This window comes from Bison bison, unplaced genomic scaffold (genome assembly GCF_000754665.1).
Source record: "Bison bison bison isolate TAMUID 2011002044 unplaced genomic scaffold, Bison_UMD1.0 scf7180017864331, whole genome shotgun sequence".
Lineage (NCBI taxonomy): Eukaryota > Metazoa > Chordata > Mammalia > Artiodactyla > Bovidae > Bison > Bison bison.
Window position 1 is genome coordinate 9,951,783 of NW_011494903.1, and position 12,204 is coordinate 9,963,986.

The 12,204-nt window shown below is 42.2% G+C and overlaps 1 protein-coding gene across 1 annotated transcript in view; it reads right to left on the reverse strand.

The window, feature by feature from the left end:
* Positions 1 to 12,204, reverse strand: part of PDZD2 (PDZ domain containing 2) — a 288,393-nt gene that overhangs the window by 46,989 nt on the left and 229,200 nt on the right. Inside the window, exons 7-8 of the mRNA XM_010853853.1 lie at positions 9,183 to 9,294; positions 500 to 645 (exon numbers count right to left, since the gene is read on the reverse strand). Of these exons, the coding sequence (XP_010852155.1) occupies positions 500 to 645; positions 9,183 to 9,294 (258 nt within the window). The remainder of the gene's footprint in view (positions 1 to 499; positions 646 to 9,182; positions 9,295 to 12,204) is intronic.

Consider the following 12,204-nt stretch of genomic DNA (forward strand, 5'->3'; position numbering starts at 1 on the left):
CACCAGGATTCTTCATATTAAATGACCTTTGATATAATTTTATAGCCAACCCCGCCACGTATCCACACCCACCTACCCACCAGGCTCTGCCGACACACAACACACCCACGGAACAAGAGACAGTGGTTCACCACAGACCGTGAGGCGCCATTGTCTCCTGGCAATGGAAGTGGCTCTCATTTCCAAAACACACAGTGGAAGAGAATGGAGATTTTGAGATTCAACAAGGGATTTTTTTCCCCCTTCTCTTCTATTTCCAAATATTAAGCTGACTTCTCTCTAGCCTCCCTGGATAGACCTTACTGACTATACTATATCTCTTGTCCTAAATACTTCTGGCCCTCATACACAAACAGGTCTTCAGAACATGAAGCTCCTGCTGGCCTCTGAGAGAATAACAGAAAACCTGGAGACCCATGGTTCGAAACGTGCTCTTCTGCCTGTAGCCAAGTAGCTATGACTGGATAAGAAAGTCAGGGGCTCCACAGTGCTGTGCTACCTGTGATGTGCCCGTCGAGTCCAGGAGCTGGGGAAGGGAATGCTTCCGGCCATCTCGGGAGACCTCTAACATCCTGGCCCGGGGGTCACCATGTCGCACCATCAGTTCATTATATTCTTCAACAGACTCTAGACGGTGTACACCACCTTGAAAAAACAGAGGGAAAACATGACGAGATATAGAATGAAGAGAATCTTAGGAGCATGTACAGGTATAAACTTGTTGCATTTACACCTACATTCACGGTTGCTCAGATGGCCTGGTGGCCAATACCTGGCTCATCATGTTCTCTTGTCAAGTTCTGCATGAGCTTGGGCTGTGTTGAGGCCGTAATGCCAGACTCTGAAGAAAGTGCTAGTTTTTAAAGTGACCAGTTTGGATAAAGGGTAATGTATATATTTAATCCAACTAAGATGTAGTAGCTGTGGTTGATAAGGCAATAAGCAATGGTGAGAATGCTGTCAGCGGATGGCTTTTTAGTGATGGAGAAATATCACTTTGTGATTGGTAGTAGACCCTTGCGGTAGATGCTTTTTTTCATGTATAGCAAATGGACATTTAAACAAACTTTTAGTTAAAGTATAACTTACAGAGAAGTGCACAAAACCATTCCATGAAATTTCACAAAATAAACCTGTCAATAACCAACATCCAGACTAAGACATGGACTATCACCAGGTCTCCAAATCCCCTTTTGTGCCACTAAACACTGCTCACCAAGGGCAGCCATTATCCCGACTTCAAACATCATAGATAGTTGTTGTTTAGTTGCTAAGTCATGTCCGACTCCAAATCCCCTTTTGTGCCACTAAACACTGCTCACCAAGGGCAGCCATTATCCCGACTTCAACATCATAGATAGTTGTTGTTTAGTTGCTAAGTCATGTCCGACTCTTGGCTACCCCATGAACTGTAGCCCACCAGGCTCCTCTGTCAATGGGATTTCCCAGGCAAGAATACTGGACTGGGTTGCCCTTTCCTTCTGCAGGGGATCTTTCTGACCCAGGGATCAAACCTGCGAGCTCCTGCTTGGCAGGTGGATTCTTCACCACTGAGCCACCCGGGAGGTCCAACATCACAGATTATTTTTGCCTATTTGATATAAACGAACACATACAACATGTTCGTTTTGAATCTGGCTCCTTATTCTCAGTATGTGTGAAATTCCATCGTGTTGTTGCATGCCAATAGATTGTTCACCCCATTTTTGCACACTATTTCATCATATAAACATACCACGATTTATCTATCCATTCTATTGCTAATGGACATTTGATTTGTTTCCAGTTTCAGACCTAGAATAAGGGTCAGAAAACATTTTTCTGTAAAGGCCAGATAATAAATGTTTTAGGGTTTATGAGTCACAGATGGTCTCAGCACACATTCTTTCATTTTTTTAAGATGCACTAAAAATGTAGAAAGCATTTCTATCTGTGGGCCACACTAATACACTTGTGGGTGGTAGTCTGCGGACCCTGATCTAGAATATACTGTTGGACATTCTGTGCATGTTGTGTCTGTTGGATCTATCTAGAATGAATGTGGCTGGGTTACAGGCATGCGTTCCCTTTCGCCAAGTGGGATCACCAGGGTGCATTACGGCTTGTTCCTCCACATACTTGTTAGACTTACTAGTGCCAGTCTTTCTAATTTTGACCACTTTGTTAGAGTGGATAATAATGGTATCTCACTGTGGTTTTTAATTTACATTTCACTAAGGACTAATGGAGATCAAATTAAAGGAGATGAAACCAGTCAATCCTAAAAGAAATCAGTCCTAAATATTCATTAGAAGGACTAATGTTGAAGCTGAAGCTCCAATACTTTGGCCACCTGATGTGAAGAGCCAACTCATTAGATAAGACCCTGATGCTGGGAAAGATTGAAGGCAGGAGGAGAAGGGGACAACAGAAGATTAGATGGTTGGATGGCATCGCTGACTCAATGGACATAAGTTTGAGCAAGCTTTGGGAGATGGTGATGGACAGGGAAGCCCGGTGTGCTGCAGTCTTTGGGGTCACAAAGACTTGGACATGACTGAGTGATTGAACAACAAAGGACTAATGAGACTGAGCTTCTTTTCAAATATTCATTGACAGTTTTTCTTTTTTAAGGCCGTAAACAGACTGTTCAAGTCTTTTGCTCTTTTATTCTTTTTCCCTTTTTCAATTGGACTACTAGAAAATTTTGGGTTTTTTTCCTTTGCTCATTCTTTTACTGGGTTTTTCTCTGTTAATTTACAGGAATTTTATTTTTTATTATTAATATATTTTGGATATGAGTCCTTTGTGGAATCTATGTATTACAAATATATTTTCTGACTGATTCTTTCAACGCTATTTTTTGATAAACAAAAGTTCATAATTTTAACGTAGAACAACATATCATATTTTCTCTTTATGGTTGGCACTCTGTATCTTTTTTAAGGGGCTTCCTTGGTAGCTCCTGCAATGCAGGAGACCCCAGGTCGATCAATATATTGGGAACACCCCCTGGAGAAGGGAACAGCTACCCACTTCAGTATTCTGGCCTGGAGAATTCCAGGGACTGTATAGTCAATGGGGTCACAAAGAGTCAAACATGACTGAGCAACTGTCACATCTTGTTTAATAAATCATTAATGATTTTTAAACACATCTTTATCATACGTAGTTTAGTTACTAAGTCGTGTCCATCTCTTTGTGACCCTGTGGACTGCAACACACCAGGCTTCCCTGTCCTTCACCATCTCTTGGAGTTTGCTCAAATTTATGTTCACTGAGTCACTGGCTGAGTCATGACTATCTAAGCATCTCATCCTCGGCTGCCCTCTTCTCCTTTTGCTTTCAATCTTTCCTAACACCAGGGTCTTTTCCAGTGAGTTGGCTCTTCATATCAGGTGGCCAAAGTGTTGGAGCTTCAGCATCAGTCCTTCCAGTGAATACTCTGGGTTGCTTTCCTTTAGGACTGGTTTGATCTCCTTGCAGTTCAAAGGACTCTCAAGAGTCTTCTCCAACACAAGAGTTCAAAAGCATTAATTCTTCAGCACTCAAGCCTTCTTTATGGTCGAACTCTCATATCCATAGATGACTACTGGAAAAACCATAGCTTTGACTAGACGGACCTTTGTCAGCAAAGTGATGTCTTTGCTTTTTAATACACTGTCAGAAGGCAATGGCACCCCACTTCAGTACTCTTGCCTGGAAAACCGCATGGACGGAGGAGCCTGACCCAGGGCTGCAGTCCATGGGGTCACTCAGAGTCGGACACGACTGAGCGACTTCACTTTCACTTTTCACTTTCATGCATTGGAGAAGGAAATGGCAACCCACTCCAGTGTTCTTGCCTGGAGAATCCCAGGGACGGGGGAGCCTGGTGGGGTGCCGTCTATGGGGTCGCACAGAGTCGGACACAACTGAAGCAACTTAGCAGCAGCAGCAGCAGATTTGTCATAGCTTTCCTTCCAGGGAGCAAGTATCTTTCAATTTCATGGCAGCAGTGATTTTGGAGCCCAAGAGAATAAATAAAATCTGTTAACTGCTTCTACTTTTTCCCCATCTATTTGCCATGAAGTGATGGGATGGGATGCCATGATCTTTGTTTTTTGACTGTTGAGTTTTAAGCCAGCTTTTCTACTCTCCTCTTTCACCCTCACAAAGGACTCTTTAGTTCCTCTTCACTTTCTACCATTAGTGTGGTATCATCTGCATATTTGAGGTTGTTGATACTTCTCCTGGCAATCTTTACTCCAGCTTGTGATTCATCCAGCCCAGCATTTCACATGATGTACTCTGCATAGGAGTTAAATAAGCAGGGTGACAATATACAGCCTTGACGTACTCCTTTCCCAGTTTGGAACCAGTCAGTTGTTCCACGTCTGGTTCTAACTGTTGCTTCTTGATCCTGTACACAGGTGTCTCAGGAGGCAGGTAAGTTGATCTGGTATTCCCATCTCTTTGAGAATTCTCCACAATTTGTTGTGATCCACACAGTCAAAGGATTTAGCATAGTCGGTGAAGCAGAAGTTTATATTGTATACTATTTTAAAATAGGATACTTTAAGGGACTTTATCTAAAAATTTTTATTTATTTAAATTGAAGTACATTTTTACGTATGATATAAATTATACATGTATAATACAGTGTTTAACAATCATTAAAAATTATATTCCATTCATAGTTATTATAAAATATAGGCTATATCCCCTGTATTATACAATATATCCTACATATAAAACTATGTAGTTTACTTTGTACATAATAGCTTCTACCTCTTAATCCACTACTCCCCCCTTCCCTTCCCTCATCTTTCTCCCCAGTGGTAATCACTAGTTTGTTCTCTATTATCTCTAAGTCTGCTTCTTTTTTTTTTGCTATATTCATCAGTTTGTTGTATTTTTTAGCTTCTACGTATAAGTGGTATCATACAGTACTTTCTTCGTCTGTCTGACTGCTTTTACTTAGCTTACTACCCTCCAAGTCCCTCCATGCCGCTGCAAATGGCATCATTTCACACCTTTTTATGGTGGAGTAATATTCCATATATACACAGACAAACACACCACATCTTCCTTATCCGTTCAGCTGTTGATGAACACGCAAGTTGCTCCCATATCTTGCAACTGTAAGTAATGCCGTTGTGAACACTGGGGTGCATGCATCTTTTTGAATTAGTGTATTTAGTGTTTTTTTTGATACTTCTTTTCCAGAAGTGGAACTGGTGGGTCATATGGTAGTTCTATTTTTAGTTTTATGAGAAACAGCCATACTGTTTTCCATTGTGGCTGTGTCAGTTGACATTCCTACCAAGAGTGTATCAGAGTTTAGAGACTTTAATCTTAAATGATGGATCAATTATATTGAATATAGTTACAATCACATTACAGTGTTTACATTATGCACCAATATATGTGTATATCCATGTATATGTATGTATATAACTATATACACATACAGATTCTTTGAAATGTCAAATTCTTCTATTTAATATTTTAGTTGATGACTTAAAAAATTTTAATTTATCTAAAAATTTCTCAGGAAGATTTTCATGAAATAAAATCAGATGATTCTGTACTCTTTTAAAAATAATATATTGCTGAGTTTTTAACAATGATGAAAAGCTAGAATGGTGCTGATACAGTTATAATGGACATCACTAAAGGCCTGGTTTTTCAAAAGCTATATATTAACTTTGTGATACAAATTTCAGGTTTTCAAACATCTGAAATTCCTTTGCAATCAAAAGAAAAATTTTCATTTAAAAAGATCACAGACCTAAGGCATTAACATGGATAAATCAAAAAATACCAAAGTTAAAAGGGAACCCTACTGGCAAAAAAGGAGGTATGAAGTAAAGAAAACTCTGGTTAGAATATCAGGAAAAATGTTCCATGAAATCACTTCAGTCACTTTGGAGCCAGACGGGCCAAAATCTTAGTGGAAATGGTTGGAACCTCTTTAGAGAACCTCCTTAATAATTCATGACTTAATAACTCATGGCCAGATTAATCTATCTTGGCATGCTTACTCATATGAACAAGATTTATTAGAAGAAAATTCCTTTTGAGCTGACAGGGAAGCACTTGCCATCAACAGAAGAGAAACCACATACGGTAGTGTCTGTAGATAATATACTGACACGTGAATACCAGAGTGACTCACTTATGAAAATATGAAATAAATATCCAAGTTTACAGGACCCAGAAATTAGGAAGTGATCACATTAAAATCTCCTGTATTCAAATGTCTTTAGACTGAACATATTTCAAAGCACTGAATGAAGAACCAATTCCTTAAGCCTCTTTAACGTGCCTCCAAATTACTTTTCCAGTCTTATCTCCCACTAGCCTGCTTGGTGAATTCATTGCTCCAGCCTGCGAATTCTCAGAGGAGAGCATTTGTCCTCCACCTACATCCGTCCCCAAACTGGGGAGCATATAAATATCACTGAAGTTTCCCCCAAGTTTGCCTGTACCATCACCTCCTGTGCCAAGAAGCTCCTCCCCCCTAATCTTTCTGCTGGACTGAATCATGGTTGTGGCTGGATTATTGTATCTTTCAGACAGCTGAGGCAGAAAAACAGTTGCCAAAAACTTCTCTAACCCATTTTTCCCCCCATTGTCCCAAAATATTTCTCATGCATTTTGTCCCAAGGCTAGACCCTGGTTTTCCTCCTCTTGTGTTCTGCCTAGTCCTGCCTGTGTACTGGCTTTCCTTCATCCTGCCCACTCTGGATGCCTCCCCCAGGCACCACAACTCAGAGAGACCTCAGTCTTCACAACTTTCGTGCATACTTCATCATGACCTGCAACTTGGAATCTTCCTGTCTGAACCCAATCAAGCATCTTCCCCTCTTAAGAGTGGACAATGACAATGATGGATGTGATATTAACCATGACAGTGATGACAGAGGCAGCTACCACGTGGTGAGGGCCTATCGCAGCCACATTTTGGAATGGCAGTGCCATATGCATTCTCTCTACTGGATCTCTCAACAAGGCTGACTTAGAAGGCACTCACATTGATATGCACAATACATGTATATTATAACCCTCATCTTATTGGTGAAAAAGTTGAGACCCAGAGAAATCACCTGCTCCAGGTCACACAGCCAGCAATGGCAGAGCTGGGAACTGAACACAGCTCTTCCTGACTTCGTGCATGTGCTCCTTCTACTATATTTCCTTGTTACGGCCTTGTGAGTCTGCGGAAAATACAGGAAGAGAAGGCGGCTTGCATTTGTGGCAAACAATAGCCAGTTCTGGATTTAGTACTCAGCTGAATGTCCAGCATGGTTTAAATCAATAGTACGAACGTGGAAAGTCATGGATCTGTAAGGTCATCAGCTAGGATCCCCTCCCCACATCATAAACCCCCAGTCTGAGGAATAGGATTCTCTCCATGACCTCCAGGAAGCTGAGAGGTGGTGGGAAGAACTCTGGAGGGCAGACTGAATGAGCGACCTTTGGGATCCCCTTAATTTCTCTGGTCACATCCATAAAATGAGGAATGTGACTACACTGGTTTCAAAGGTCACTGTATTTCCCTAGAACTCTGTGAGCCTTCCCTGGGAATTGTTTATAAGGTACTGATCAGAGAGATGACCCAAAAACCCCCTCCCCTGCCCAAACACACAGGATTTAAATGTATTCCTCACAGGTGATCCTCGGGGCTGAAGGGGAGCTGTTGTTTTCTTCCTGTGAGGACCATCAGCCTGACCTTTCTCTTTGGTCTTACTATCCTCTGGTCATTACACTTTTTGTTGCAAACCCATACCCTAACAGTCATAAATGACACTACCTAATTATTCTGAGTTATAAATACAAAGCAACTCATTTTGTTACTCAGGTTTTCTTGTTTTTAAATGGATGTATATCCTAAATCTGCCACCTTACCTGAGAATAATAGAGGCGGAGGCAATGTGGGCTGGAGATGCTCTTGGTTGGCAGCCATAGACACCGCCCAACCCCTCCACTGATGTGGGCAGCAGAAAGAGGAAACTGACTTACGCGGGGATGGTAACACACCAGGCTTTGTGTGAGGTGCTTCTATGCGTGCTTTTGTTTTGTTTTTATCTGTTCAACCTTTTAAAGTTGGGACTATCTTCTCCTGTTTTAGGTGAGACAGGAAGTTTACGGAGGTTCAATAACTGGCCCAGGGTCACAAGGTAACTCAAGAGCTGATGGGTAAACTTGATTCTGCCAAGCTTCCAAACTCTTGCTTTTCCTGTTAGACTGGATGTCCTTCACAGGTGGGTAGCCAAGGGGTGATTTTTCTATCAGACCAGCAGACACAGTGCTGAGGGCCCAAGCCAATCTTAGGGGTCCACAAAAATGTTTTAATTTCTTTTAAATTCAGGAGGAAAAAAAAAATGAACGTAAGAGTAACTAATAGATAATGAATCGAGCTTGTACCTTTATATCAATGCACCCATAAAATATAATTTTTTTTCCCCTCTTGTTTTGTAGAAAAAGCTTGACAAGGTGAAAGTGCCTCAGACATTGTCACAAAAGTCACAATGTGTCCCCACACACAGCCTCTGACTTTCTCTCTCAGGGCCTAGGCCAGCTGCTAGGAAGATGTGCCCAGGAAACATCAGATCTCTTTATTACAAAAGCTACAACTAGGTCCCAATGCCCCCTCCATTTAGTTGAGATGCACATTTGATACTTTAAAAAAAACAACAACCCAGTTCTTTGCCCCAGGTTCTGGTGGACCAGCGGTTTGGGGAATAGGTATGTTTGCTGGAAAGATAGGCCATCAGGAATATTCCACAGAGAAAGGGTCACCTGAAGTAAATGAACCAAACACAACAGGAAATTTACATTTAAGCAGAGACAAACAGAGATGTTGACATTCCCTTCATTATGACTCAAATGAAAATACTCATGTGGGCAGCCAGGCTGAAGGCAGTTATGCCTGGGGCATGCACCATCAAAAATAAAACAATCTGGAAGTTTTATGGAAAAAAGATGGTTAGATAGCATCACCGCCTCAATGGACATGAATTTGAGCAAACTCCAGGAGATAGTGGAGGACAGAGGAGCCTGATGGGCTACAGTCCATGCGGTTGCAAAGAGTCGGACACGATTTAGTGACTGAATAACAACAACGAAAGAAAAAAAGAGTTGATCGTGCTAATAACCTTATCTTCCCATTCCTGAAGCTGTAAGCTCCCAATCAGGCAGGCAAAGAGTCCACTTACCTGACAGGCGACTCTTGAGCTTCATCTTACTGCTGCCTTGTTTGGGACTTTCCAAGTTCCCCTTGGATTCCTCGGGGCCGCATGCATCATGGGGCTCCTCTGTTCCAGGCATCTGAAATGCAGAGAGCACAGAGTTGACGGGAGAGGCCAGCCCATGGTCACTTATGGCATTTCCTCCAAGATCTTTACCTCAAGGCTCAAAGAGCAGCAGTACAGGTGTCACATGAGAAAAAAAGTTCATGGGATCAAAGCACAGCCCTTCAGATAATCTGGAACCACAAAGCCTCATGCTGACAAGACAAGTTCCTCCTCAGCACGAATCTCACTACACAGGATAGAACCAGTTCAGTTCAGTCGCTCAGCTGTGTCTGACTCTTTGTGACCCCATGGACTGCAGCACAGCAGGCTTCCCTGCCCATCACTAACTCCCGGAGCTTGCTCAAACTCATGTCCATTGAGTCGGTGATGCCATCCAACCATCTCATCCTCTGTCGTTCCCTTCTCCTCCTGCCTTCAATCTTTCCCAGCATCAGGGTCTTTTCTAAAAGAGTCAGTTCTTCTCATCAGGTGGCCAAAGTATTGGAGTTTCAGCTTTAGCATCAGTCCTTCCAATGAATATTCAGCACTGATTTCCTTTAGAATGGACTGGTTGGATCTCCTTGCAGTCCAAGGGACCCTCAAGAGTCTTCTCCAAGACCACAATTCAAAAGCCTCAGTTCTCCAGCGCTCAGCCTTCTTTATGGTCCAACTCTCACATCCATACATGACTACTGGAAAAACCACAGTTTCGGCTAGATGCACCTTTGTTGACAAGGTTTCAAACTGGAAAGAGCCCCTGGGGTCATTTTGTTACTTGAGAAGGAACATGAGTTTGAATGGACTCAGGGAGATAGTGAAGGACAGGGAAGCCTGGGGCACTGCAGTCTATGGGGTCGCAAAGAGTCAAACATAACTTAGCGACTGAACAACAACAGGTCAACAGGATATTCCATCTGCCATATTCCTGTTAGAAACAAATGACAAGCCCAAAGTGCTGTGGCTTCTGCTAAGCCCCACCAAGACTTCATACCTAAAGGACCTTCTTTTCTGCCTATAAAACCTTCCATTTCATACAGAGGGTCTTTCTACTTTCTAGACAGGATGCTGCCTGATAAAAGAATTGCTGAATAAAGCCAATTAGATCTTCAAATTTACTCAGCTGAATTTTTTTTAAACACTCCTTAGTACTGATTAAATACCTTCCAGAATCAAGCAGCACTTAGGATACATAGAACTCTTCATGATCAGCCCACATGTCTGTAAATTGTAAATCCACATTACCAGACACCCAGAGGTGAAGAAGAAAGGATGGCACTAAGACCCCTTAGCCATCCATCTGAGAAAAGCCCAACATGCTATGAAAAGCTATGTTTATTAGAGAGGAAAAGGAGAGTTGAGAGTGTTTATAAAAACACCTGGAGGGTAAATTTACATGTACAAAACTTAGGAGACACACCAAACAAATGAGCCTTGTCATTTGAAATTGTACTTTCCTTTAAGGTTCTAGAGAAAAAAAGTCAAATTAATTAAAAGAGATAAGATTTACACTAAGGAACATATATGTACTTTAAAAAGAAACAGATGATATCCTTTACTACTCAGCAGTCATTGGAAAGCCATGTAATTATAATGTTTAAAAAAAACCCTGAATTTTAACAGGTAATAAAAAACGTACAGAGTATATAAAATTCAGCTTATGAAAATATATAAAGTAAGCAGTAAGAGTAATCTCCCAGGTAATCCCCCTTTTATAAGGCAATTGTTTATATCTAAATCTAACCTGTTAAATATTTGAAGAATTCAACCCTCCCCCACAAGTTCAAGTATCTTTTGGGATTAGAAAGAAGAAAAGAAAGGTTCTGAGAAATGAGGAGATGTAGGCAAATTGAGGAAGAGGCGTTGGGAAAACAAATTAATCTTGATACATAAAACAAAGATAAATTTGGTGAATTCCTATTACAATGTCAGAGACTGGCAGGTCTCCAGGTTTAAATTATGAAGTCAACGCAGAAATGGAATCCTGAGGGTGAGTTTAGAGATTCTCTAGAGGGACACCCTTCCTAACAGCAAATTGGGACATTAATTCCCATACAGTGCAGAAGAAGCCTTGTGGAGACATGCCAGGGTCTCGGGGTGTGGCGGGGGGTGGTGGGGGAGAGGAGACATGCAAATAGGAATAATCCAGAGAGAAGCCTCAGGGCCTCTCCTTTGCCTGGCCTAAGTACTTTATGTAAACAATCTGTCTGCAGACTGTTAACAGCAATTACTGGATAGAGAGTAAAATTCCTGGTTCATTGTGGTTATACCGCGAGACCTAGACTCCCAGCAATAGGTACTCCTCAATTTGCTGGGTATTACCTCGTCCTCTGGTGGGCTTCCCTGGTGGCTCAGAGGTTAAAGCGTCTGCCTGGAATGCGGGAGACCTGGGTTCAATCCCTGGATCGGGAAGATCAACTGGAGAAGGAAATGGGAACCCACTCCAGTACTCTTGCCTGGAGAAGCGCATGGAGGGAGGAGTCTGGTGGGCTACAGTCCATGGGGTTGCAAAGAGTTGGACACGACTGAGTGACTTCACCTCCACTTTCATCTCCTCTGGTGCCCATTACATGGGTGGCTTATGACACAGTGGCCAAGTCTCAGACCATCAGAAAGGCTGACAGAGAGGCTCACGCCAAGGGAGGAAAAAAATCCCAGCCTACAGTTCCTAGACCTATGGGGTTTCCTCCTTCCATCCTCCCCTCCAGTTTTCTGGCGTAGCCCCAGGTGTGCACACAGAGACATTCTGGAGATGACAGATGCACTCCCAGAAGGAAAGCAGCCTGCTTGAGGCGTCCCAACTCCTTACAGACAGGGCTGCACAGTCACTCACTCTCCCGATTTCCAGCTTCGCGTACTACCAGGGCACTTCCCGCCTCTAAAGCTTTTCCGCTAAGTTAGGACTTTGATCAATATTGTATCATACAGTTCATTCACCTCAGGTTTT